Source organism: Camelus dromedarius, chromosome 7 (genome assembly GCF_036321535.1).
Source record: "Camelus dromedarius isolate mCamDro1 chromosome 7, mCamDro1.pat, whole genome shotgun sequence".
NCBI classification, from domain to species: Eukaryota; Metazoa; Chordata; class Mammalia; order Artiodactyla; family Camelidae; genus Camelus; species Camelus dromedarius.
This window is the reverse complement of record NC_087442.1, coordinates 16,095,471-16,123,454: the sequence shown is the minus strand read 5'-3', so window position 1 is coordinate 16,123,454 and position 27,984 is coordinate 16,095,471. Positions and strand designations below refer to the sequence as shown.

Sequence of the window (27,984 nt, the reverse complement as noted above, 5' to 3'; positions counted from 1 at the left end):
AATTCTCTCACTCAGATGAAACACATGACCGCTTTTCAAATGTCCTACAAAATCACTGGGGGAAATAAAAAGAGATTGTTCTTTCAATGTATTAGATGGGAAAAATTGTAAATGGAAAAATCTTGGGTTTGTTCATTTGAAGGAGGATTACCAGGTGGAAATGGGTAAAAACGTGTAAGTAACTACTTATCACTAAGTCCCTGGTGTTTTCTCATAATTGAGCCACATAAATACCTCCCTACTTCCCTTTCAACTCACAGCAGACTGGAGCCAAAGCCTTAGTACCACTCTTCATGGTATTCCAAAAGTAGGTAACTGGGAGCACCCCCTCATCGGACCTGCACCCCGGATCTGGGCTGGAGCCCAAAGAGCCTCTGCAACAACTATTCCAAGCAGTTCAGTGACAAGGCTGCACCTGTCAAGTGCCAGGGAGCTTGAGGTCCAGGCCTGAAATCTCAACACGAGGCTTATGGGCAGAGGACATGCCTCTCCACCTCGGATGGAAATGCAAGCGGGTCAGTTCTCATTCCTCCCCACCCTGTGAGGGCATCTGCCTCTTCAATGTCCCACTCCAGCCAGGGAGCAGAGGGCCAGCCTGAACCCCAAGTTCCAGGCTCTTGGCCAAAGTGCTCCTGTCCTCTGGTTGTTCACCAGCAGAGGGCGCGAGTGATTGGCTCTGTTCAAACTCTAGGCTGTAAAGTTGAAAGAACGGGAGGAACCACCATGACAGGTACTGGGAAACCTCAGCCACCCGGATACAGAAGCTTCAGACCCTGCCCTTGTCCTGAGAGGCTTCTGTAATCCGAGCTGCCAACTCTCAGGGAAAAGAAGACATTATAGCATCCTTGACAGGAGCCCAAAGAAACAGAACAGCACAGACCTTAGTTAGCCAGGGGGACGGTAGAGAGAGGATGTCCTACCTCTACAGCAAACCAACGAGCAAGCCTCTGATAAAGCTCAGCCCCACACGGGGAGGTGAGAGCTTGGGTTTGGGCCTAAGCTCACAGTGACCACGGCCAGGACAAAGGGTGAAAGGAGACACTCTGCTGCACACACACATTCCAGAAAGAGACACCAGGTGACCACAAGAGCATTCTTTTTTTAAAAAAGAAAACAACAAATATATACAAAATACTTTCAATCTCTTCTGGGCCAGCAGAGCAGCCATCACAACACTCCTCCTGTTTCCTGAGCCTTCCTCCAGTGTGTGGAGCATGCTCCTGCCAGGGCCCAGCATGCTGGGATCTGGGGAACACGGGCCACCACTGCACATGGCTCCTGCTCCAGCCACGGCTGCTGGCCAGTGCCTGAGGCCCTGGAAGGCTCTCCCTGAAGATCCCCAACCCTGGCAGGAGCCGGGGATGGAGCGTCCCATCTTTCTGTCTCGTCTCTCCCTGCCCCAGGATAATACTGCTTCTGTGGGTGCCCCTCAGGGCAGGTCCCTCAGAGTTTATGGGCCAGCAGGGTGGTCAGCTTGATCTTGCCGTCCATGGAGGCAGTGAGGCAGGTCCCGCAGTCCATGGCCGTGCTCCAGTCCACAGTGACCACAGGGGCACGGTGGCCACCCAGGCTCAAACAGCTCTCCAGAACTTTCTCATCCCCACACAGCTGCGGAGGACAAGAGAGAGGAGGCGGCATCATCAGGCACTGCGCACAAACACATCTACTTTAACCACTTTCCGTGGCCAAGCTGCCTCGAGCCTGGGGGCTGCGACCCCAAGCTGAGCACACACCCAGACACACATGCCCACCTGTCCAGAAAGCCTCAGGTTCATTGCTTGGACCAGGAAATACCTTCATTTTCCCAACTATAGTTACTTCTTCAACTAAAGTGGAGAACAAATCCCTAATATGGTCTGAAAGACAGAATTTTCTCTGTCACCTTTAACTCGCCGTGGGCCATGCCTCCTACCAGTGCCCTGGTGTTCTCTTCCAGCACCATTTACCACTCCCACGTCATATCCCGTCTCTGCCTCTCTGCTTTATGCCTGCCTCCCTCAGGGAGGCACTGGCCGTCCAGGGCTCATTTGCGTGTACAGGTGTGAGGGGTTGGAAAGGAATAAGGAAGGGGAACTGGGAGCAGACTGAACATCAATCCAGCTACACGGAACATCCGTGAGCAAGAGAGGAAGTATTCAGCCTTCGTGGAGAACACGTCTTTAAAAATCATAAATTGTTTACAGGCTTTAAAAATGGGATCTGAAGGTCATTACGTTCCTCAAGTAATTAGACCCCATTACTGACATTTTTTAAATGATACAGAGGAAAATCTTTCAACCCGTTAACCAGTTACAGAGCAAGTCTGACTGCAAACCATATGAGCTGATTAGGACAAATGATAAAGACTGCATGATTAAAAATAAAACAATACACACACAACACACTTAATCATACAGAGAGCAAAGTATGATCCGCCTGAATCTTCAAATAATAAAAGAAATTAAAGCTTGTAAACAAAGCTTTTTACAGTATCTCTCAATAGCAATTAAAAAAATTATGAAGCTTTGTATGAAACCATCACATTGTAACTCCTTAAATATACACAATTTCTGTCAATTGTACCTCAATAAACCTTAAAAAAGATTTTTAAAATATATAAATAAACAAGTAAATAAAAATAAATTATGGAATGAATTTTGAAGGAGAGGACAAGCCACCCAAATCATCTTCACCTGTGGAGAAGTGGGGCCTCAGTAAACCTAGCCTCCTAGTACCACACTCAAGGTCAACAGTCCGGAAGGCTCCTTACTTCTCACCTCAGCCACCCCTCCCCCCTCCCCCCACCATGTGCTCTCGCTCCCCTTGCTCCCCTCTGCCCTCCCCTCTGCCCGGGGGCCCCAAGGCCTGCCTTCCTCCCAACTCCTTCAAAGGCCTCAAATGCACGGCCCGCCCCCACTCTCCCTGAGGACTCCATCCCCACCCAGCTTCCTCCCCTCAGAACCCTCAACTCGGTACTGTCCTCACTGTTGGTGCCCGTGCCTCTTTCTAAAGTGAGTGTGAGCCCCAGGAGAGCAGGGTCTCCTGTACCCACTGCACAGGGCCGAGGCCGTGCCCACGCACAGCTGCTGTCCGTAGACTAAACACCAAAGAGCTAACCCTGAGGCTAAGAACTGAATTCACTTGGAAGCAGAAATATGTGCTTAGGCCACAACAAAAATCCTCACTGCTAGCCTGTCAGACAACGCTAGCAAAATAAGAGACGTTTATAATTTCATACAATTATATATTTTTTAAAAGTACATGAACCAGAGAGTGTGACATGAGAATTAAAATTAGCAGATAAACTGAGGGACAAAACAGTGGACAACTTACATCCCCTGTGACAAATCACACGTGCAGATCTGTCCCAGCCATGGACTGTAATGTCCTCGATCCACAGGCCCTCCCATGAAACACAACTCTGCACCAGGTTAGAGTAACCTAAGCACTCACTTGTTTAGGGTGTGTTCCCCTAAACCGACACACAGCCTTCTCCCTAGTTCTCGATGTTTTCTATAACTGGCATTATTCCCAAGGAATGGAGGCAGAAAAGGGGCAGAGTCTTGTTGGAGGACAGTGAACGGATGAGCAGTGAGGAGGATGGGCATGTCACACTTGTCCCCACTCCCACCTGCTCTCTCAGGCCGGACTGCAGCCAGGAGACCCAGGCACTGTCGTCCTGGGTCAAAGGCTTCTCCACAGCCCTCGGGCAGGGAAAGACACAAGGATGGGGACAGACGCCTGACTTCAGCCAGGCCCAGACCTCTGGGGAGGAACCTCCCTGCCACCACCACGCCCCAGGTACCTTGTAGATGACACCCCCTGTGGCAGAACACGTCAGCATGTAGTTTCCCTCCGAGTCAAAGGCGAAGAGTCGGCCCCGGGGGACTTGAACCTGCTTGTAGCCGCTGTACCCGGACAGCACAAAGGGGCCCGTGGCGTCCGCAGGGAGGCTGTACTCAGACACCTTCAAGCCACTCTTGTGGATGTTCCACTGGATGAACTGCAACCACAAGGCACGAGCGCACGGGGCTGGGCCACGGCCCGCCAGGCGCGGGTCTGGGAGGAGGAGCGAGGCCGGACCCCAGGGAAGAGGGGCTGGGCCACAGCCCGCCAGGCGCGGGGTCGGGGAGGAGGAGGAGCGAGGCCGGACCCCGGGGAGGAGGGGCTGGGCAACCACCCGCCAGGCGCGGGTCCGGGAGGACGAGCAAGGCCGGACCCCGGGGAGGAAGGCCTGGGTCCACAGGCCCCAGGAAAGGTAGTGGGATCACCCCCAGTCCCAACTCTTCCCAACACAATTTAAGCATTTTTTTAGGGAAGAAAACCTAGAAAAAGAGTCAGCAACCTAGGTCAAAGTCTGAACTTTCTCTCTGGCCTGACTCCAGAGGAGGAAAAGGGTCGGCTACTGACTTCGCCTGGACTCCCATCTGTCAAGCAGGGGCAATGCTCCCGTGACTGTTACTACTACTGCTGTTGTTGTTATTATTACAATTATTATTAGGGTTAGAAACCAACTAAATTTTTCTTAAAAATAGGACAAATTCCAAATATCCTTCCAGTTTCTCAGCAGTGCAATCAACTACCACGAGCAATGGAGTGTCAGCTGAGCTTCGGTGCCAGAGCGCACAGCCCCGGAGCCCACCCCAGGCACAGGCAGCCCAAGAGTCCTACTCAAATAAATAAGAAGTCGAGCTTTGATCTCAAAATCCCTTCTTACAGTTTTCAAATGAAGAATTCATTTGGTAATGACTGTCTTCGATGGCTAACACAGGTGAATAGCATACAATCCAGAAAGTCCCAGCGGGTATACATGCAAAGCAAGTCTTTCTCCCACCTCTGCCTGCCCCAGCCCCCTTTCCAAGGATCCTAACGAATCATTCCAGAGAGAATCTAAACGAGGAAACCTATTTTTACTTTCTTCCTCAACTTCCTTTTTACACTTCTTGACTCTGCTCAGGCCTCTGCGAGCTACCTCTGAGAAGCTGTCCCCAGCCCCCACCCCCCAGGAAACTCCACACATCCATGCTGTGACCACCCAGTGACCAAGCTCAGTGAAGTACACCCTGCCCATCAGGACCCCACCGAGTGGGGTGGGTCAGTGAGATGAGTCATTTTTGCTACAAGGAGAAAGGACATGGGCCCACCCCACCTTTCATAAGAACAGCCAACTCCCACTGAACTCATTAAACCTCACAAAGGTCCTACGAGATTGGTTACTACTCCTATCCCTCTTCACAGACGACAGAACTGAGGCAGAGAGAGCTAGGGAAAGGCAGTGTTGGGACTGAAGCCCAGCCCATCCTGCTGCTCTCATCCTCTCTAGAACCTCTGATGCCTTGGCCAGAGGGGGTAGTTCCCACTAAACGCGGCCCCACCTACCTTCCCGTCCTCACCGACGCTGTACACCGCGTTCTCGTCGTAGCTGAACTCCACAGAGCAGACCTCCCCGCAGTGGGCCTTCCAGCTCATGGCGCATTCGTGCTGCTGCATATCTGAGACAAGGAGACGCCACTAGGATTCCCTCCCGGGCCCAGGAGGCACCGGCCCATGGCCAGAGGCACCTCTCACCCCCGGCCCAGTGGGTGGGGGCTGTTCTGGAGGCAGAGGGCCCCCTGGACCCGACAGGAGTCACAGAGCTGACCCGCAGTGAAGAGGGGTCACTGGGTATTCAGTTCTCTCTTCCACTGTGCCTAGTCTTCTGTTAACCTATCTTAAATGAAAGCTTCTTTCACTGGGTCAGGAGTGAGGTTCAGGAATCCCTGGGCGGAGCCTGAGCTCATCTGGGGAGCCTGTAAGCCTAGGAGAACATAAAGTCCTTCCTGGGGGGCCTCTGTATCTTCCCACCAGTTAGCTCTGGGTGCCCTAGAGACCTGTTAAAGGCCCAGTTCCTGGTGCCTTCCCAGACCCTCTGACTCCAGTCTCCTGGGACAGGCCTGGCGTAGGGAGCTTTAGCCAACAACTCTGATGCACACCATCCTAACACTCTCATGGGGACAATGACGTGGCTGCACCAAGAGGACAGGACGGCATTACTCTCCCGCATCCTCCTGGATCTCATTCAGGCCATGAGGATCAGATCCAACAACTCAAGACTCAAGGGCTGCTGAGCCCCACCCCTTCAGTGGCCACTGACACCAACCACGTGCAAGGTGATTATGAGGGGCAGACTCTGACCAAAGTTAAGTTTGATTGTGAGCATCCTGAACTGGGGTTTTCAGTAGCCTCTAGACCAGCTGGCAAAAACCCAACTCCCTTCCCTGGGACATTTAAGGAGGGGTCCGGATGGCCGTGAGTACACTTGCTGACCGAACAGCCGGATGACGCCGTCCGCCGCCCCCGTGACCAGCAGGTTCCCATTGTGGTTGAAGGCTGTGCAGTTGATGGCAATGGGCTCTGGATCCAAGGAGAACTGGAGCTAGAAAAAGAACCAACTTTAAAATGTATGACAATAATAAGCCAAATTTCAAGACAGGTTCTGTCTGAAAGGGGGAAGAGACTAAGACTGAGGAAGGGCACACCAGAGCATAACAAGTATTGGTGATGCTCTACTTTTAAACTGTGACGGTAAGGAGGTGCTCATTTTATGGCTTATCTTCTCATTATTCCATATACCTATGATCTCAATATTCTTTTCTATGTTTAGTTAAAAAATTTTAAATAACAAGTAAACATTAAATTATAAATCACAAAAGGTCCATTAACAGAAAAAAACAAGATTAAAAAGGACCGAATCAGACCAGGTGGAAGAAGGGAAGCATCTAGCGGATGCATGACACTAAGTGAAAGAAACCAGTCTGAAAAGGCTGCCTGATTCCAACCACACAATATTCTGGAAAAAGCAAAACTACGGAGGCAGTACAAAGATCCATGGTTGCCAGGGGTGGGGGCCGGGGAGCATACAGAGAGCAGAGGATTTTTAGGGCAGTGAAAACACCTTTTGTGACACTATAATGGTGAGTACGTGTCACTACACATGCGTCCAAACCCACAGAATGTACAAGCCTCAGACTGAGCCCTGATGTAAACAATGGACTTTGGGCAATGACGACATGTCAGTGCAGGTGCATCAGTAATAACTAACGTCCCGCTCCGGTGGGGATCTGACAGCAGGGGAGGCTGTGTGTGTGTGGGGCCCCGGTATACGGGAAACCTCTGTACCTTCCTCTCAATTTTACTGTGAGCCTAAAACTGCTCCCCATAAAAAGAAAAAATATTCTTTAAAAATAAAAAAAAATTTTAAATAAGCCTAAAGGGCCTGCCGGGAGGCTCTGTGTGAATTCTAAGTTTGTGGCATGATCCTGAACGACTTCAGTTGCAATCTGCCCAACCGGAGTATTACTACTTTTCAAAACCTAAACTTTGAAATTTCCTCACAAGTCAAAACGTGAGGAGCCTGAAGCAAAGAGTGGGAAGAGACCTCCAAAAGAGGGCAGCGCAGGCTGTGATCCCTCCCGGGAGGGTGAGCAGCCCCAGGGAGACCCCGGATAGGCCCGCACCTGCTGCTTCATGGCTTTCGTGTCCCACAGCAGCAGCCTTCCAGGAACGTAGTTAGCACCCTTGCTGCTGATGTCCGGCGCTGACAAGTCCACCTGGGCAGCGAGGCTCGGAGCTGCGGCGGAACAGACGAAAGAGGCCCCGCTGGGGCTGCAGGCCAGAGACAGGATTCTGCAACACACGTGGGGCAGGGTCAGCGCTCCGCCACCCACGGCAGGAGGACGAGCTGGGCCCCAAGAGCACAGGGGCGGGGGGCAGCCTCCAGCTCACCTGGCCATATCCCTGGGGGTACGGGGGCAGGGGGCAGGGGGCGGCCTCTGGCTCACCTTGGCATATCTTCATTGATGTTGATCTCACAGAGATTCTTCTTGGCCTCTGTGTCATACAGGCGCACAGTCCCCACGCCACTGCCCAGCAGGAGCTAGAAGGAGACAGGCAGGAGGAGCGAAGGACAGCTAGGGTCAGGCCCAGCCAGAGAGGCCCACTGCAGGGCCAGGCCACAAGTGAGGCCCGCCTCCACTTCTCCAGCTAGTTCAAAGGTAATCCGGCTAAACTGGACATCATTTAAAAATTAAGGACATCAGAGATGACTTTGAGCAGAAGCAAAACCACAAAAGGAATCTGGAATGGGAGAGAAGGATCACCTTAGGTACAGCTGGAGACCAGGCCCTCTGCCTGCCCCTCCATGTCTTCCAGTTTAAATCCCAGCTGTCCTCCTCCTGCCCTCTCACTCCTGATCCACCACCACACCGCCCTGGGCACTGGCCCCCGGCTGGACAACTCTGGCTCTGGGCCTATAAAGGCCTCCAGGAAAAATAGAGGAGGCTCTCCTTGCCTTCAGGAGCTTATGATTTATTTGGTGAAAACTTCAAAGACAATTAACGAGGACTACCAGAAGAAAATACCAAAAGTAGGTCTGAGGGCCCCCCCTGGAGTATTACCTAGAATATGGCCTCAGCATTCACTTGACAAATTGACACTGGTATAGGGTAAGCCCCGAGATCCTCGTACATATGGATAATTCCTGCAGTTCTCAGAAATTATTTTTAAAAAATGGGGTCGGTATAGCTCAGTGGCAGAGTGCATGCTTAGCATGCCTGAGGTCCTGGGTTCAATTCCCAGTACCTCCATTAAAAATAAATAAATACACCTCTCCCCCACCAAAAAAATAAACAAACAAACAAACATAAAAAAGAGTTTAAAAAATTATAAATAAACAAGGTTTGCTCCTTGGGCTGCCAGCTAAGACCCCCTCTAAAATGGAATATAGTGGGGAAAAAACTGTAAATCAACTTTATCTCCTTAACTGCAGATTCTATCTCAAATATTAAAGTCCAGAAGGAAAAGGCACCCTGTGCTAACACCACTGTGTGAGCCCCTTGGGGACCACAGAACAGGACACACCCCCAGCCCAGCATGGGGAGGGGTCTCAGCAGGAGGAGGGAGCAGCTGAGAACATTCATGGTGGTGGTCAGGAACATGCAGGGGTGACAGGAGCTGGTAGGGGAGAAAGCTGGTCTCTCCCCAGGGAAGATGGAAAAGCGAACCAGACCCCCACACATGCAAGAAAGCCTCTGCCATCTGACAGGAGAGCGTCCTCCAGGTCCCACTGCAGTCTCATTCCAATTCTTGTTAATCCAGTACCCTCCAACCAGGAGCCTGCTGGGACAGTCCTAGATGTGTGGTCCCTGAATTCCCAGTAAGAGAGAGAGGGAGGGGCTTGGCACAGTTGCCTCAACCATGCCCGTGATGCCGGAGCCGCCGGGGTGAGGCCCAGGGAGTTCTTCACTTAGACCATGAAGCCAGCAACGAGGCAAGACTACTCACCAGCCTGTCCCGCTTGGTGGCCCACTCTAAAGAGAGCAGCGGTGACTTGGAAATGGAGGACGCCTTGGTCTGCATGATGGGGTTGAAGGACCACACTTTGATGACCCCGTCCACATCTAAGCTGGCGACCCTCCTCCCCGAGCAGTCCACTCTGAGATGAGAGAAAGAGGGATGCTGTTAGCATCTTGCCTTAGTCCGCCATCCTCTTAGTCCTCAACACCTAGAGGACTGCTTTTCTGATCCTCCTCCTGTTTTAGGAAATAATCCCCAAATGCCTATACTCCGAGGACTGACATGGACTATTTCTAGAAATACTCACTCACTCATCTGTCTGAGAACTACTTATGAAGCACCTACCGTGTGCTGAGCCCTGCGGTAAGCACAGGGACAGAACAGTGGGCAGATGCACACGGCCCACCCTCAGCACTCACAGCCTCTGGAGACCAACAGCCTCCCGCATCACCTCCCGAGCAATCACGTCCGCCAGAGCAAGGGATCACTGAGCCTCTGGACGTCACACTCCGTGAGGATCAGAGAAAGTAGAGATCTGACCAGGCCAGAGGCTGCTCTCGGCAGGACCCTCGAAGGCAGCTGTCCAGTGTCCTCTGACAGTTTAGGAGTGACCACGGTCCCTTGGGACTGTCCCACCATCAGCACCTGTTCTCCCCATCCTCCTGCCTACTAAACCTGGAAACCCAGGCTTCCAGGGAACCCAGTCCCTCCAGCCACGTGGCCCTGGGAACCCACCTGCAGTGCATGATGGAGGAGTGGTGCTCTCCGTACTCCTCCTGCCCCAGCACAATGAATGGCTGCTCGGGGCAGACACCCCCACCCTCAGGGCCTGCTGTGGGGGCCCGCGTCAGTGTCTCCAGTGCCTCCACGTGGAGCTCTGGGCAAGGCTCTGCCTCCAGGCCACCAGCTTCAGGCTTCTTCTCTGCACACTGTGCCAAACAAAGCGGGACGAGTCAGTTGTGCCAGGTCTGCACTGGGTCCAGTCATTCCCCAGGTCTGGGGACCTACTGCCGGGTGTCTAGGATGCCAGGCCTCAGCCCTCGAGGGAGGATCTCAGTGGACTCGGGTCTGCAGGAGAGAGCTCTGGACAATGAAAGCAGAGCCCAGCTCGCCCGGGAAGATGCAGTGCCTGCTCTGCCAGCGGCCCCTTCCTAGGGCCTTGCTCCTCTCCCAGGCCCTGCTGAGGGCATGTGGGCCACAGGTTCCTGGTCACGACAGACGGGATTCAGGACACACACCAACTTGACAGACCTGACCAATGATCATGAGAGTGGGTTACTGAGTGCCTATAGCGTGCAGGCACTCCTGACTGTCTCATTTAATTCTCCCCCAAACCATCTGAGATACTATCATTGACCCCATTTTATAGTTCTGGAAACTATGACTGAAAGCAGAAGTTAAATAACTTGTCCAAGATCAAGAGCTTACAGGGGGATGTGGATGTGAGGCCAGGTCAGAGGTAAGCCTGGCCCCTCACCAGTTCACTGCTGCACCAGCCAGCACCTCCTCCTGGGAAGTGGTCTCGAGAGACTGGGGCGACTAGCCAGACAAAAAGATCAACCCAAGAACAGCAGCAGAGCCAGAGCAAGGGGGGGCACAAATGGCACCCCACACACCTGCCCCCAGGTGGGCTGCAGCTGCCCATCTTGTCACCATGATGACTGCCTGCTCACCCAGACATAACTCCAGCCAGGGGGCATCAGCCAGGGCACGCTTTACCAACCCTCTGGTTCCTGAGGCTCCTCAGGGTCACAGAAAAAGCACTTCTAGAGTGAAAAACAGATAAGACAGAGGAACAGGGACCTCCAAGCTCAGAAAGGTGCCTTATGGGAGTGGCTGAGCTCAGGTGCACCTTTATCCTACAGCACTGAATAGAAGGATTTGAGATCAGAGTCTTAAGAGTCTATGCCATCAAACCAGAACCAGTACAGTACAGTACAGAGCTGCTAACACCAAAAATGTCTTTAAACAGGCAAGAAGCCCCTATTAGGAGATAAACGGTCAACAAGGTGACTTAGGCAATAAATCCTTTGGGCTTCTGCCTTCAAACCAGAATATTTAACTGAAGTGGAAGCAGCTTCTACTTCCAGGAAGAGCATACCCCAACCTATATTGACTAGTGGGGGGAGTCCCTAAACTCAGGGTGGCAAGGCCCAGGCCGCAGCAGGATGCTGTGTGGGCACAAGGCCCTCGGGGCAGCAACTCCAGTTGGGAGTGCAGACGAAAGGGATCCTGTGATCGAGCAAGTCTGCGTGATGCTGGGTTAAACCAAGAAAAATGGTCTCTCTCCAGCTAATTTTTTTTTCCTTTTCCATTATAGTTTATTGCAAGATATTGAATATAGTTCCCTGTGCTACAAAGTAAGACCTTGTTATTTATCTATTTTATATATAATATTTTGTATCTGCTAATTCCAAACTAATTCATCCCTCCACCCTGCCTTTCCACTTTGGTAACCATAAGTTTGTTTTCTGTGTCTAAGTCTGTTTTGTTTTGTAAATAAGTTCATTTGTATCATTTTTTTAGATTCCACATATAAGTGATACCATACGATACTTGTCTTTCTCTGATTTATTTCACTTCGTATGATGATCTTGAGGTCCGTTCTGTTGCTGCAAAAGGCATTCATTCTTTTTTATGGCTTTTTGAAAAATCTCTCCCACTGATTCTGAGCACTCATGGCATGCTAACATGCGCAGTTAACCTAAGGGAAGGACACAGCATGCCAAGGGTCCCAAACCAATTATTCACAGATCTCATCTTCTAGGAACATTTTTAGAAGCCGGCATTTCATAGCCCCTATTTAGGGATGCACTACACCGGAAAGAGGGACTCCTGGAGAGCCAGGTTGTTTTGTTCTAAAGTCCAGTTAGGCAAAACCACACTCTACACAGAAGAAATCAAGAGAGGTAAGAGCGCCCCCTCTCCCATTTTCCACAGCCCTCCACCATGTAGCCCCGTGGTGTCCCCATGGGTGTTCGTGAGATGCCGAGGCCAAACCACACCTGCAGAGTCATGGAGAGGAGCTCCTTCCGTTCCTTGCCATGATCCTGCAGACGCCGCTGCCGGTGCTGCGACCAGCTGGACTCCCCCGTGGCCAGTCCGCTGAAGAGGTTCTTCCCGTCCTTGGGTGCGCTCGCTGGCTCCCTGCCCTTGGCGGTCTGGAGAACGAGACGCCAAGCTGTGAAGTCTATTCCCACCTGTGCTCGGGCCGTGACACCTGGGCCAGGAGGGGAGCAGGAGCCAGGGAGTGGCCTCTACCCAGCAGCTCGTGGGTGAGGTTCCTCCCTGGCCATGCTGAGTAAGTATCTAAAATGTTACTATCTCAGCCCCTGAGCAAAGTCAAGGATGAAACACAAGCAGTCTGGACCTCCTCCTTTCTGTTCCCCACTCCTCAGTCCTGAGAGGACAGGTCCCCAGCACTCCTCCGCCAGCCACATCTATCACCTGGAGGTGGAGATACACAGAGCTCTCTGATCTAATCAGAACAGCTGACTTCAGTTAAGGGGAAGAGACCAGCACTTAGCAGGCACGATTAGGAGGCAGGTCAGGCCCTACGCTAGGTGTTACAAACACTGATGAGCAGCTACATGTTTGGGCAATACAGAAAAAAAAAAAATTATGCAAAATACAATCACCCCTCTGGAGGGGAAACGGAACATAATAAATACCCTCTCTTGTTTTGGGCCAAGTGGATGACTAAGCCAGCCAATGTTAGCAAATATTGAGGTTTTTGAAAATGATTAAAAGGCAATCAGAAATTCTTAACAGAAACTGTTGGAAACTCAAGGACCTTTGAACAAGATAAACATCACAGAAGAGAAACGCATCTCCTGGCTCCTTTTCATAGCAAGAGAAAGTCAACCAAGGTTACAGCTAACAAACTCAGTAATCCCCACCCCGCCCCCATACAGACTGAAGATTACTGATCTAGAGCTTTTTAAAAGGGAGCTGCTACCTCTTCACCTTTCCAGATTATCTGGCTGGGTTCTCTTTTTCCAACCCCATTCCCACAAATTGTGATGGTCACCCTCCTACTCGCCCCTTCCTTTATACTCTTAGCAAAGGGATCTGGATGCAGACAGCCATTCTGCCACCAACCTCCTCACAAGCCATTTGCACACAAGACCTAAGTAAAGAGAGTAAACTCAGCCTAAGTCTACTTGTGGCTTTCCAGTTCTTCTTATTATTCTCACGTTAATGTTAAACAACTTAAAATGATTAACATAGATTCCTTGGGACCTGGAGTGATGAGAACAGTTAAGACAGGAAATTTTAAAGGCTATTAGTTTACGTGGAGCCTCGCTGTGGCTGACCAACACGGTACTGATTATCTTTGTTTTTCTGGCTGAGGCGACCTCCAGTGGTGTCTACTTGTGCCCGTAACAGATGTTTCTTCTAGAGAAAGTATTTGATTCTCTGAATTCTGATTTATTTTGAAAAAAGTAAAGTTCTTAGTTAAGATTAAAAAAAAATGACCTAAGAAGAAAACCAACATCAATATATGTTATTCACTGAGTGTTTACCATAAAAGGCGCCATGCTAAGATCTTTACAACATCCCCTTAAAGATGAGGGCATCATTTAACATGGAGAGCGGATGCTTAGAGAGGTTAAGTTACTGGTCTACACAGGGAGAGCTCGACAGAGCAGGGATTCACACCCAGATCTGACAGCAGCCCCACGCACTGAGAAACCTGAAGAAAGCACATGGAAGAAAGTGACACTGAACAGAAGAGACCAGAAGAAACGTCATAACCCCAGAGCTAAACAACCACGAAGATAAAGCCCATCTCTCGGTGCTTCTGGCCCTCCTTGAGAAGCATCTGATGGTCCAAGGAACACTGGCCAGGTTCCACAGTCTGAGAAAGTGGAAGGTAACTTCTCCTCCCAAAAGAAAAAGGTGATCTTGAGGTAACCATGGTCCCTCACACGTTCCCGGGGCAGGGGTGGAAGGAGTCGGGGGGACGTTCACTCCCCAGGATGTGATCCAAGAGTGCCAACCTTTCTTACACAAATCCATTGGTTCCTCTCCATATCTACTGATTCAGAGGGCAAACTGCTCAGACTGAAGAGTTCCACAGGATAGGCTATACTTAGACAAAATAGATTTTAAGTCAAAGACTGTAATAAGACAAAAAAGGCTGTTATATAATGAATGATAAAGGGGACACACCAACAAGAGGATATAACATTTGTGAATATTTATGCACCTGATATCAGAGCATCTCAATATATAAAGCAAATATTAATTAACTGACCTGAAGGGAGAAACAGGCAGCAACACAATAGTTGGGGACTTCAATACCCTACTTTCACCAACGGATAAGTCATCCAGACAGAAAATCACCAGGGAAACACTGGACTTAAACTGCACATTAGACCAGGTGGACTTAATAGACATTTACAGAACATTCCATCCCAAAGCAGCAGAATATACATTCTTCTTAAGCACACACGGAACATTCTCTAGGACAGGTCATATGTTAACCCACAAAACAAGTCTTGAAATTTTTAAGGAGACTGAAATCACATCAAGCACCACAATGGATGAAACTAGAAATCAATTACAAGGAAAAAACTAAAAAATTCATAAATATGTGGAGACTGAACAATATGCTCCTGAGCAACCAATGGGTCAAAGAAGACATCAAAAGAGAAATAAAAAAATATCTTGAGACAAATAAAAATGGAAACAGAATACACCAAAACTTATGAGGTGCAGCAAAAGCAGTTCTAAGAGGGAAGTTTGTAATAATAAACATCTACACTAAGAAGAAAGACCTCAAATAAACAACATAACTTTACACCTCAAGGAAGAGTAAGCGAAGCCCAAAGTTAGTACAAGGAAGGAAATAACAAAGATCAGAGTGGAAAATAATGAAACAGAGACTAAAGAGACAACAGAAAGGATCAATGAAACTAAGAGCTGGGTTTGGGAAGTTAAACAAAATAGACAAAACTTTAGCTAGAATTATCAAGAAAAAAAAGTGGACTCGAATAAATAAAACTAGAAATGAAGAATTGCAAAACATGTCTCCAAAAGTTCTCACATTTTGATACAAAAGACAAAAGAAATGGCAGCAGAGGCCACACTTTCTAGATTTCAAAGGTGGCCACGGGGGCTCCACAGCTAGCTACGAAAACAATGCTGAGAGGAGAAGGAAGATCAGCTTCCTGGGTTGACAGCTGTTTTCCAAAATAGTAGGATCCCTGCAAGCAACGAGATCTCAAACAGCCTGACACAACTATGATTCAGGTTTGACAGATTTATCGCCTGACCAAGAGATCTTTAAACTGGATATCTGAGAAGAAAGCGGAAAAGAACCTATTTAATACTGCATGCGTTCCCAGGGGAAGTACGTGGACCACAGGGGTACCCTACCTTGGGACCACAGGTTGGGGAGGATGCAGAGCAGGGACAGGCACTTGGTGGCACTCTCGTCTTTCCTTTTTCACCTGCTACACCTGGTAAAAGATGTCATTTCCCTTTCCAGTGTGTGCTGTGAAGAGTGCTCAATTCAACTGGCCCATACTAATGGAACAGGAAGGCTTAGGATAGACTTCAAATTCCTCTAAACGACACAAAAGCCACCGTAACGCTTCCCCAGCGAGTCTGGGAAATACAATATTAAGAAGTACAAAAGCAGTGCTTCCCTTGCCAAGTCAAGATGGCTTGACTGGTTGGGGGCTGAACAGTGCTCTCAAGTGAAAATTCAAACAGGCATTAACGTAAGGCACTGCAATAAATTTAGAAGAACTACCTTTATAATGATAGGGTAGTCTATACCAAGAGAGCGCTAGACCTAAGTGTGACCTATCAGGTCCTGCTTAGAGACACCTTATCCTTAAACTGCATCTAAGCTATTCAAAAGAATAGTGTGCTGAAAGCTGATGAATGCAGCTATCCACCAAACACCCAAATAAGCAAGTTAAGGTGAATGTGTCTAGCTACAAATGCACATAACTTAAGTAAATGTTCACTGTGACACAGCCAGTAATTGAAAGCTTTGTTTTAAGCACAAACCTGATAAAAATCTTAACTACCAGACATTCCAATGCTCCAAATTATATTTTTATATTCTATCGTAATCTACCTGTCTCCTATAGTTCAGGAGAGCTATCTTAGCCCAGGCTTTATCATTTGACCTTCTCACTTCTCACTCCAGAGAAGGACCTGAATTCATTTTCAGTGGCCTGAATAGAGCTTGCCAGGCAGTCGTCCGAATGGGACAGAGAACAAGTTCCAGTAATCTGGCCTCATCTGAAGCAAAATAAAGCCACTCAGAAGGCAGGCACTGGGAACACAGAAATCACAGAAGGAAGATGGGGAAGAGGGCTCCTTTTCCCCCATCCTGCTAAGATGCACAGAAACAGCCCCAAGGGCAGCATTCTTACTGCTGCTGTCTCAGGAGCTACGAGGTAGCTGATACTAATAAGAGATACAAATACAGGAGTCCGCGGATGCTTTGCTTTCTTTACATTACAGCCAATTAAAGGTTATCGCTGTAATAACTGTAATTCCCCCCGGCAGTCCCATGGCTGACTAAGCGCGTGTGGAAGGGGCGGAATTAGAACCAGCAGGGACAATGGAGTAAAACTGCAGTGGGGGGAGCCTGCAGAGGAGGTGCCCTCGGGGGCTACGGTCGCAGAGATCCCAGAAGAGCTTGGGAATTGTGGTTTTAGAGTCACTTCCATCTGTTTTTAAACATTTGCCTCCAGATTCATATTGAAAGCATGGAGAGTGCATCACCATAGATTTTGCATCTATAATGCTATGAACTTTTCAGTAATAACAACAGTTACAGCAACCCGTCACAAGTGCGTATGATGTTGAGACAATTGTACAATGCTATATGTAAATAATATTTAAAATAGGAGGGGGAGGGTGTAGCTCAAGTGGTAGAGCACATGCTTAGCATGCATAAGGTCCTGGGTTCAATTCCAGTACCTCCTTTAAAAATAAGTAAACCTAATTACCTCCCCCCTTGCCAAAATTAAAATAAGTAACACAATAAAAAATAAACTATAAAAAAAAAAGAAAAGCCTAGTCATCTGCATTGCTAATTTAATAATGCAGCTTACGTTGTTGTTTGATTATCAAGAGTGAAAAAGAAACAGGGAGCTCTGGCATGGCAGTATTGAGGAAAATACTATGTGTTTAATATATGAACAAAGCCATGTGGCTTATTAAAATGGCATTTCTTACTATATGATATCGCTTGTATGTGGAATCTAAAAAAAGACACAAAGGAACTTATCTACAAAACAGAAACAGACTCATAGACATAGAGAACAAATTTATGGTTACCAGGCGGTAAAGGGGGTGAGAAGGGATAAATTGGAAATTTGAAATTTGCACCTCCTGGAGAGTGATGGAAATGTTAGCTATCTTGATTGTGGTGGTAGTTTCATTGGCACACACACCTATCAAATTGTACATCTGAAATATGTATAGTTTACTGTATAGGAATCATATCACAATAAAGGTATTAAAAAACGGCATTCCTATTGAGTTCTATTGAGTTAAAAGCAATACATCATTAAAATCATAGGAAGTGATCATACAGCTGACTGCATTTGGTATTGGTAAGAGAACATCTTGAATTGTACACTCAAATTTGGCCATCAATTGTACAGAGGAATTAAAAACTTAGACTGTCCCCCCAGGGGAAGAGAACCAGGATGGTGAGAGGTCTAGAAATCATGCCATATGGGTTAGCAGTTTGGGGGAGAGGCAGGAATGAACAGAGAGTGCTTAGCCTGGAAAAGATAGGAAGGGTGGTCCTAACCAGAAGCCTTATTCCATGTAGCTCGAAGGCAAACCTAAGTGAGTAAAAATCATAGCGGTTTCAACTAACAGCTTTCATCAAGCAAACAACCCACGTACATAAGCAGTGAGCTTCCCACCATGGGAGGCAATCAATCAGAGAACATGAATCTCTATTTAGTAGGAGGAGGGCCAGACGATCTTTAAGCTTCCTCGAAATCGAAAATTATGTGATTTTCTTGAACCTCAAATATACTAGTTATTTTTAGAACTGAAGTATCACTGCTTAGTCAATAAATCAATTAAAAAACAAGTGCCCCAATCACTAGGTTTTTCAGATCACAGACATCTATTGTCTCCATTAGGGAAATGGAAAGAGGGCTACCCCTCCCCTGTTAACATACCACGCGGTGACCCAGGCTTTTTTAAATATTTCAGAGGCAAGGTAAGGAATGTCTGCGACAAATTACACATTCTTGTCCTCATCTCTTGAACAGTAACTGCACAGAACATTTCCAGTCCCATTTCACCCCTACCATTGGGCACCGAGTGCCTGAACACACAAAGACAAGGCCGCAGGTAAAACCCCAAAGACCCTGTCTCTGTGTTTCCTTTCATTTTAAGTCGATGAAATTGAATTTCATCCTTTCATGCACATTTCAAGGGACCCAGCACTCCACACATCATCTATTACACTTATAAAAGTCTTGCACAGTGAAAGATTTGCAAAGCAAACAGTAAAACTTACTCAGCCACATTCCATAAAACTAGATTTCTAATTTTAAGGCTGGAACTTCAGAAAGTTGTAGGAATAATGGTGACCGATGTTTGACCACAACAAACCCCCTGGATGCTGAGGCTGCAGTCACCTTGCATTGCTGCCACTTTTAGGTCTCAGAACTGACTCGGGTACCCAATCCGCCAGTATCTTCCCAACAACAACTACTGAAATGTACTGCCTGCTTATAACCTGCCAGGCACTCCATACACCAACAGCCCTTCTGTCAGCTCAAATAATTCTCCCCCAAAGGAGGGAATGCTATTATCACCATCCTAAGCAAAGTAGGGTGTTTTAAGCAAGCTGAGCAAGGACGATAAACAAGGTACAGCTGCCAGGCTCCAAAGCCCGCCCTCTCTCTTCCCCGTGTCCTGCTCAGCGTCTGCATTTCAACAACAGGACGAAACCTAAGGGCTGCGCTAAGAGCCCTGACGTCCCGATGGCGGTCTGGGGCAGACCTGTCTCCCCGAGCTGCCCCACGCTGCCACCGCGGCTGCCGCCGTGTCACTTGCAGCGGTTCACAAGCCAAGGGTGGCAGGAGAGGAAGGTGGAGATGATGACGACTTACTTTATCGACAACTAGTAAAAATGAATTAAAAGGGAGATACTCCCTACCCAAGTGATAAAGTGTGACTGTGGGTCTGTTAAACTTTCACTCTGGTCAGCATTTCTGAAAGCAATGAGTTCTGGAACTCTAGGAAAACTGCTGGGTTTTGGACATAGGCTGACATAAAAGAAATTCTCTTGCAAGCTTCTATAAAACTAAAAAATAGCAAAAATCCTTTGTAGAATCAGGAAATAACTTGTCAAAGAAATTCTACACCAATTTAGAAGCAACTCTAATTTACTCATTATCTACAGGCTACTTTATAGCACTGAAAACCGCAAAGTCCAGAATTGCTTGAATTTACGCTTGAGTCACAAAATTGCGGTCAGAAGCACTCATGAGTTCAGAGGAAATTTATGAGAAAAGGGAAGGGACCCTTCAAAGCACACTTCCTCTCGCTGCCATCCACCCCTTCATATGCAGGGTGTCGCGGGCTTGAGAGCTGGCACCAGAGCACAAGCACCGGGTGAGGCCTAGGGCTGAGAGCCAGCCCTCCTTCTTGATCAGCACGCCCGCCCTGGCCTCCTGTCTCATTCTGTCCACAACACCTGCAATTCTAGCTGATGAGGGGGAGCAGGCGCAGGATGCCTGAAGTGGACTTTCCTCCACTACACTCATATCTACAGTCTCATCCTGCAGAGCCGTCACTTGTCTGTGAGGCAGAAGCAGGGAAGGAGGAAGAAAGGGAATGAGATGTGAGTTTAGGATCTACACCAAAGAAACCGGTCCTAAGGGGAAGGCGGACAAGTCTCCACCCGAGGAGTAGGTCTGGAAGTACAGTGGGTGGTCAGAGGCCTCCCAGTGAGAGTCAGAAAGGCAGGACTTATGCTTACCTGGCTGCCAAAGGACTCCTTCTTGGCCGAGCTCTGAGCCTGAGGGGGGCCCTGGGCAGGCGACAACCTCGAGGGGCTCTTCTTACTCTGAGGCAGCAGCGAGGACAGGAAGCCCACGCGCGGTGACTGGGAGAGAGACGCGTTCCTCTGGCTGCACACCATGGCCCTGGGCAAGCAGACACAGCACAACGTCACAGCGCTGCAGGGGACTGGGGGAACGCGGAGCACAGACCTCCTGGCCTATGGACGCCACCGTGACCAGGGCCTGAGCCGGGTTCACGCGCCGGGGTCTAAGGAGGCATGATGCTCGGTACCGTTCTTGTACAAGGGAGCCGGTGGCCTACCAAGCACAACGGCAAGGGCCGCGGTGAAGCTCAGAGCAGCGCCTCCAACAGCCACTGGCCACACGTGCACTGAAGACCTGAAATGTGGTTAGTCCAGGTGGAGACGTGCTGGAGGTGTAAAATACACACTGGAATTCAAGACTGAGCGTGAAAGAGTGTCAGCTAGCTCATGAATACTTTGTTTACATTCACTGCATGTTGAAATGATATTTTGGAAAAGAAGGGATAAATAAAATATATCATTAAAATTAATTTAAAAAAAAAACAAATAGCCACTAAAAATTTTTAAGTTTGATTTTTGGCATGCATATTATTTCCATCAGAGGGCGGCGGCTCAGAAACCAGAGCAGTTCAATCAGTGCAGTCCTTGGCCACATGTGGATTTGGAACCTGGGTTTGCATCCTGAGTCACTGATCACTCACGTGTGGCCTATGGTGTCTACAGGGGGTCTCTTCAACTATTATTATCATTGCTGGGGTCTTCTGCTTTAACTGGCTGTTTTCAAAGGTGGCTCAAATACCTCTCTCCCAATATGACTTCTCCAAACTCTTGAGACTGGAGCATGCTTCCATGGCAGAATGCATCCAACCTGTGGTTGCCAATCTTGTCATCCATGAGGTGCTCCTTTCAATGCACAGAAATGTCCCAGGGCTTTATGACAGCGGCTGTGTTTTTCAACCCAGGCTGCATACATCTGCACGTGCAGGCCCCTGGCAGAGCCATGCAGGCAGGCCCTGAGGCTGGGAGGCAGGGAACAGCTAGAGGACCAGGGTCCTTACTCCCAAAGCTCAGACCATTTCGAGTCGCCAGGAGAAGGGGAGACACAGTGAGGTGCTCCCCAGGGGAGAGCACAGAGGACAGAGAGAGGAGGGGGTGCGGCACACACTCACAGTTCTGAGTCCCCCAGGCGGTCCATGTTGGAGACATAAGGGGGCAATTTGTGTTGGACCAAGGCCTCCTCCTCTTCCGGCTGTTGCTCTTCTTTCTTCAGTCGGTGGATTTCGGCTTGCAGTGCGAACAGCTGCATGGGGTGGGGTAGGGTGTGAGTTAAACAGTGAGCTTGCCTAACCTCCCCTCCCCTTAGACACATCAAATCCAAACCCCAACCACGCTGGCTCATCAGGCCACTGGCCCTCAGCATCGGGGTGCTCATCTCACTCTCCACAAACTGGAAAAATGGGTGAGGCGGCTGCTTCTTGACCACAGTGAGGTGAGAAAACTAAAAACTGTTACGTATACAAAACCCTTTTTTTTTCTTTTTATCGTTTGACTTGCTTCTTCCTGGATTCACTGAGAAAAACAGCTCCACCCAATCCTGCTTTGCTCTTTGGAATCTACAAAATCGGCCATGGAACTCTAACAGAAAATTTTTTTCCAATGAAGTTTAGCACTTTTGACCTTTTGCCTGAAGAAAATTATACACACACATCCCCAAACCCAAGAATCTTAAACCCCCAAACCTAAACAGCTTACAATTTTCTTCTGAAAAATCTTCTTGTTTTTCCTTTTTTTTCCACTCTGCATTCTTTTTGGTGGAGGAGACGATTAGGTTTATTTATTTACTTATTTTATTTTTTTTAATGGAGGTACTGGGGATTGAACCCAGGACTTCATGCATACTATGCAAGTATTCTACCACTGAACTATATCCTCCCCGCTAAATAGCCTCCTTTTTCTGAAGATAAGTTCATTTCAAGGTCAAAGAAAAGCTCCTCCTCAGGCCAAATGTAGAGGCAAATGCGGGTTGGAGCGATCATCTTAGCAGACTAGAGAAACCTAGTTGAGCTGAGAAGAATTAAATCAAATCTGGGCTGTAAACACCCAGATGAGAGGACAGGTGAAAAAGGACCCAGGGTGGGAAGAAGACATCTGAAAGTAGGTTAGTTGTAAGGTGACATCAATGCATTGAGTCATTTTCCTCCTAAAAGTTCACTACCATCACCAGGTTGTGTATGCCACACAACTTACAACATGAACCCTGCCTCTGATTTCCAGACTGTCACAGCCCCCAAGTCCCCAACACTGACTTTCTGGTCACCATCCTCTGACATCAGTGCTTTCCAATATTTGATCAGCCCTCCACTGCCACTACCCAATTTCACACACAAAAAGCAGAAGTTCCTCCCAAGGAGCAAGTATCGTTCGGAACAAACCTTCTGGCGCAGAACTTCATTTTCTTCTTGAACCTGGTTGGTCCTCTGGCATTCCGCATCAAAGTTCAGTATCACGGGAACTGGTGCTCCAAGTTAAAGAATAAACCTGCCTTTTAATTAACTTGACCATGGTGTGATCATGTCACAAAGTATACATATATGAAATCATCAAGTTCTATAACTTAAATACATACAACTTTAAACTGTCATTTATACTCCAAAAAAGCTGGGAAAAACAGTGAATTGAAATATATATTCCACCAAAAACCCTGCAATAAAACAATTCAATAAACCTATTACAAAAATAATAAGCCTGCCTGCGAAACAGGTAAAAGCCCTTCCCAAACTCCTGACAACCACAGCAACACCCTTGAACATTAGACGGGGTAAAGACTGTGCTGTGTGCTCTTCACAGCTTTACGAACAGTCCCTCCCGTGACACAAGGCCTGGCCCAACTTCGTTCAAACAGACTCACGGACACATGACAAACTGCCCGGTGAGCCCACAGAGAGGACATAAAGCCAAACCTGACGTTTTCTCCCCAATACCAGCAATAAGAGCCAGCATCCTACAGGCTTCACAGCCAGTTTAAGCTGTAGTGACACTCAGCTAAAAGCCAGCCCAGCAGCCAGTGACTCTGCAGGCAGAGTGCCAACGCTCTACCAGTGGGGCGGAAGGACAGGCCACTTGGCTTTCCCTCCCCAGGCTGAGCCTCCTGTGGGCAGAGGTTTAGACTGAGAAGCAAGCTTCCTGCAGACTGCCACCCCATGAGCATCCTCCTTCTGGGTCAGGGTGTCAGTCTGTCCCAACCACCTTAAACAGCTTCAGTCCAGAGGAGCACAAAGCAGGCAGGGCCTTCCCTAGAGACCCAGAGGGCCCATGGGTCATGCCATTACCACCTCCGGGCCAGTCCCCTGCTGGTTTTGTTTCAAAGTCCTCAGAATAAAGAGCAGGGGGAGAAAAAAGGCAAACCTGGCAAGAGCGTAATTCACACATCACCACAGCACAAAAGGAAAGGGCTCCCTTCCTACCCCCACCAAAGATGCTCCTCCCAGGGGCCAAAAAGGAGATGCTGGGAAGATCTCCACAACACCCAGTCTATCAGTTACTCACCAGGCAGCCCCTTTCAAACCCGAATCCCTGCTCCTCCCCTGGAATTCCTGCCTCAAGAGCATAAGCAAGGAGGATGTCCCACAAAACAGTAAATAAGGTAGGCTGTAAATTACTTACATCCTCTCTCTCTCTCTTAAATATCTACATATATTCCTAAAGTTGCTCTCCTTTTCTCTGACAAGTTGAGGGACACTGCAGTCCCTGGAAAGAGTGTGACCCAGACACTAACAGGGAGGAAGTTCCAACCCAAGAAGTGTTCTCACCTGCTACCTAATCCCAATAAACGCAAGTGAAATCCTGGGGGGCATGGGCATGCACAGAGAGGGTGCTCTGAAGGATGGCCAGTTTCACTGCAAAGCAGCTCTGTACCGGCCCCTGTGTTTGCTGAGAGAGACCCTCAGCCCTATTTGAGGGCTGCTCTCAGAGCCTAGCACCAGCCCTCCACTATTAGCCTTGTCCCTGCCCACGCATGTCAACGACCACTTCAGCAGCAGAGGGTCAGAACGAATATTTATGATTCCTGGCCTACTGATCAAAATAACCACCATCTGTCTAGCCCCCTCACATAACACATGACAGTGACCCTTGGGCATTTTGTAGAAGAAATGGTGGCATTAAATGCAACAGCATAAAAAAGAATGAAATAATGCCATTTGCAGCAACATGGATGGGCCTAGAGATTGTCACACTAAGTGAAGTTAAGTCAGATAAAGAAAGACAAATATCACATGATATCACTTATATGTGAAATCTAAAAAAAGACACAAGTGAACTTATGTACAAAAAAAAAACAGACTCACAGATATAGAAAACAAACTTATGGTTACCCAGGGGGAAAGGCGTGGGGAGACAGGGATAAATTAGGAGTTTGGGATTAGCAAATTAAACTACTGTATGTAAAATATAAACAAGGTCCTACTGTATAGCACAGGGAATATTCAATATCTTGTAATAATCCATAATGAAAAAGAATATATGTATGCATAACTGAATCACTATGCTGTACAACAGAAGCTAATACAACATTGTAAATCAACTACAATTTAAAAAAAAGGGAAAGAGCAGCGGCCCCTGATCACACCGTCTGGCTGCCTCAGACAGGGCAGCCGAGAGGATATGCATGCACTGAAACAGGACGCTCAGGAAGTTGTGCAGGGACACGATGAAGGTGTCGGCCCACTGGCGAGAAAAGTAGGTGGCAAAGGTGGGGTTGGTGTCTGGGGACGGCAGGAAGGGCAGGACAAACCAATCCTTCCACTCGGCCTGGTTCTGGAGCTCTGTGGCCTGCTTCACAAAGAACTCCTGAGCCTTGTCATTTCTGTTTGTCTGTCAAGACACGGAGGAGGGAGCAAGGAAGGGGAAGAGACAGAAGTCCGGAGGTAAGATTCTTCACCACTGCACAGCAGAGAGCCTTTGCATATCAGCCTGCTACGGAAGCGGCCAAACATGATCCATAAACTTCATAAAATAAAGGCAATCATTCTTTTCTCAAGTTCCTTGTAACTTCAAAGAAGCTGGTTTAAACTAAAGTGTTGATGGTAAATGTCATCCTAGAAATTAATTTCTAGTTGATTTTCAAATAATCTAAGTAGATTTACCTCCCCAGGTCAGCCATAATCTTTGTTTACTCAAACTTTAACTCAGCTACTTATATTCTTTAAAACACCGCCCGGGCTCACATGCTTAACACATGAGGGGAAACAGGAATAAGGAAGATAAGTCAGATGATCTACTGATGAGAAGGAAAAAAAACAGTAGGAAAAGAGTCAAAAATAATTTTCACTGTGACTGTTCCTCCCTTTCCCAGAGTAACACAGAGTTGTCCCTAGGCAGTAAATCTATTTCTGGATCAAAGAACTCTCTTCACCAAGAAATCCCTGAACCAAAAGCACCTGGATTGTGTAGACGAGATAAAAGCGGAACAGGCTGGTTTTCAGCTTGTTGATGGTGGGTCTATACATATCCTCCAAGCGGCTGAAGAGCCGACGCTCCAGGTAGCTCCAATAATCCCGAAGGGCAGCCAAGTCATACACCTGCATCAACTGCTGCAGCTGGTCCACAATCTTGTCCACCTGGTGAGAGAAGGGTGGGATGGAGAAGGTGGTGAAGGACAGAATGGAATTCTCTCCTCACTCCACAGAGTTAATACAGCTTTTCCTTCTTGCTGTGGCTTCTGGATGTTAAAAAAAAAATAGTTTACATTAGCAATCTAGAAAACTTTCCAAACACAGTAATGTTATAGCTTTTAAGTTATTTTCTGATGTTAGATAATGTGTTCTGACCCTCTAGCAAGTGTGGAAATTTCAGGTGTAAAAGCCCAAGAAACAGGAGGTCTGGGTCCAGGTCCTGGATCTGCCTCTGACTTACTCAACCATCTTGGCAGTGTCACTTCAACTCTCTGGTCTCAGTTGCCTAAGATTTAAAAAACAGAAAGAAAGAAGAAAAAAAAAAGAGGGTGAAACAATCTCCTAGTCCTCCTCCCAGCTTCTCTACTCCAGGATTCCAAGACTCATGGTGAATGTACTGTCTCCTTCAAGTCCTCAAAGCAGCACCAAAGCCCTGGCAGCTGCCCAGGGTGTCTGCCAAAGGAGCCACCTCCTTATGAGGAGCAATCACACCAGAGTAAACAAGATGGAAAAGCTTTTGGATATTGATACCACTACAACACCCCTATTTTACACATCAGAGCACTGAGGCCTGGAGAGCTGAAATGATTTGCTCTTGCCACAAAGAAGCCACTAACTTTGGACAGACAAGAACCCAGATCTCCTAACTCCCCTCCAGTGTTCTTGGTGGTAGTCCACTGTCTCTCTCAATTCACCTGCCAATACCAACTGAAATCAGCAAACATACACACAAATCATACACATATAAATTCCAAGAACTTCTCAACAGAAAATCATGTCTGAGCAGAGGAAGTATGTTTTCAAATGTACAGCAAGGTCTTCCTCAATGGTGAAGCAAACTGCCAATGAGTCACTGACGAAGACATCTCAAACAAACAGATACCTGAATCCAGCTAACATGTTGGGCTGCAAAGCCCTTTGCTCCAATACCACTGGACGAAAACTTTAGAATATTTCTGTTGCCAAAACCCACCCACCTATCCAACCTTAACTCCTAAAACCTCAGCGCCATCCTGGCCAAAGATTGGCCAGCACCTGCTCGGAGGCTGGGGTGGAGAAGGGAGCCCTGGGCTCCAGCCTCGGCGATGCTCCTGACTTGCTGGGTAACTTCAGGCAAGTCATGTCCCCTCTCGGCGCCTCAGTTCCTCATCTGTCAAGAGAGTGCCAGACGCGCTGATGTCGACGGTCCCCCTGGCGCGGTGATAGCGCCGCTCCCGCCCTGGAGGGTACTGTTAGGGGAGAGCCAGCTCCGGACTCCCTCGGGGCCGCCTCTGCCCACGCTGCACCCGCTGGCCCCTCACCCGGAACCCCTTCTCCTTGTCTGCCTTGATCTCGGCGTCCAGCTGCCGCAATGTGTGCGTGAAGCCGCGGAAGAGCAGATACTCGCGGACCAGCTCATCTGTGCGCTCCACCGCCTCCGCCATCGCTGCGCCAGCGCTGTAAGGGCCCGAGGCGCGCCAAGGACGGAGGGGTGGGGCCTGGGCCGCGGGGGGGCGGGGCCGGACGCCGGCGCCGAACACGTCAGACCGCGGCTGGCCTACCAACCCGCACGCTCCTCAGGCCGAGCGCCTTTGGCCCCGCCCCCTGCCCCGCCCAGCTGCTACATCATCGTCACCCTCCCCGGGGAGCGAATGAAAGAAGCGCTTCTCGCCGGAGTTTACTGGCAGGGCTGGCGGCGGCTTTGTCATCTGTTATTGAAAGTGGCGGCTACCGTCCAAGTCAAGTAGGGCTGGACCTTGGAGATCATCCCAGATAGTCACGAGGCGGGCAGGGGGCTGAGGTGCCCTCCTCATTGGCATTACTGAGCGGAATCCTCTGTGCACTGCCTGTCCTCGTTTTACAAATGGGCGAAACTGCAGTCCTAAGAGGAAAAATGACTTGTGTGAAGTTACACAACCAGGTGTGTTATCAGAGAGCTTTAAGACCCCCAAAAGCCTGCTTTCATAA

At 48.6% G+C, this 27,984-nt stretch overlaps 1 protein-coding gene across 3 annotated transcripts; it reads right to left on the bottom strand.

Annotated features, from left to right (window-relative positions):
- Positions 1-1,079: 1,079 nt before the first annotated feature.
- On the bottom strand, positions 1,080-27,499 carry WDR91 (WD repeat domain 91). Of its 3 annotated transcripts, XM_064487341.1 has the most exons (16): positions 27,339-27,469; positions 27,073-27,187; positions 25,804-25,983; positions 25,031-25,237; positions 22,798-22,881; positions 21,535-21,665; positions 20,300-20,465; positions 12,318-12,473; positions 10,048-10,241; positions 9,301-9,451; positions 7,800-7,894; positions 7,476-7,644; positions 6,286-6,394; positions 5,359-5,471; positions 3,785-3,982; positions 1,080-1,608 (listed from the first exon to the last, which is right to left on the bottom strand). In XM_064487341.1, exons 2-16 carry the CDS (start codon positions 27,157-27,159, stop codon positions 1,444-1,446), a joined length of 2,205 nt encoding a protein of 734 aa, XP_064343411.1. In that variant the 5' UTR covers positions 27,160-27,187; positions 27,339-27,469; the 3' UTR covers positions 1,080-1,443. The 3 variants fall into 3 exon arrangements, with proteins under 3 accessions (XP_064343411.1, XP_064343410.1, XP_064343413.1); XM_064487340.1 differs by lacking the exon at positions 27,073-27,187 and having other exon boundaries at positions 27,339-27,499; XM_064487343.1 differs by lacking the exons at positions 27,073-27,187; positions 27,339-27,469 and adding an exon at positions 26,194-27,048.
- Between the last annotated feature and the right edge of the window lie 485 nt (positions 27,500-27,984).

What these genes read in the sequence shown, in the direction of transcription:
- WDR91 (XM_064487340.1), bottom strand. Translation starts at nt 27,461, where the DNA reads ATGGCGGAGGCGGTGGAGCGCACAGATGAGCTGGTCCGCGAGTATCTG. An exon ending in CGGCGTCATCCGGCTGTTCG is followed by an intron (nt 5,472 to 6,285) that starts GTCAGCAAGTGT and finishes TCCTTGTCTCAG; the next exon opens with ATATGCAGCAGCACGAATGC. An exon ending in CAGGGGGTGTCATCTACAAG is followed by an intron (nt 1,609 to 3,784) that starts GTACCTGGGGCG and finishes TGTCCTCCGCAG; the next exon opens with CTGTGTGGGGATGAGAAAGT.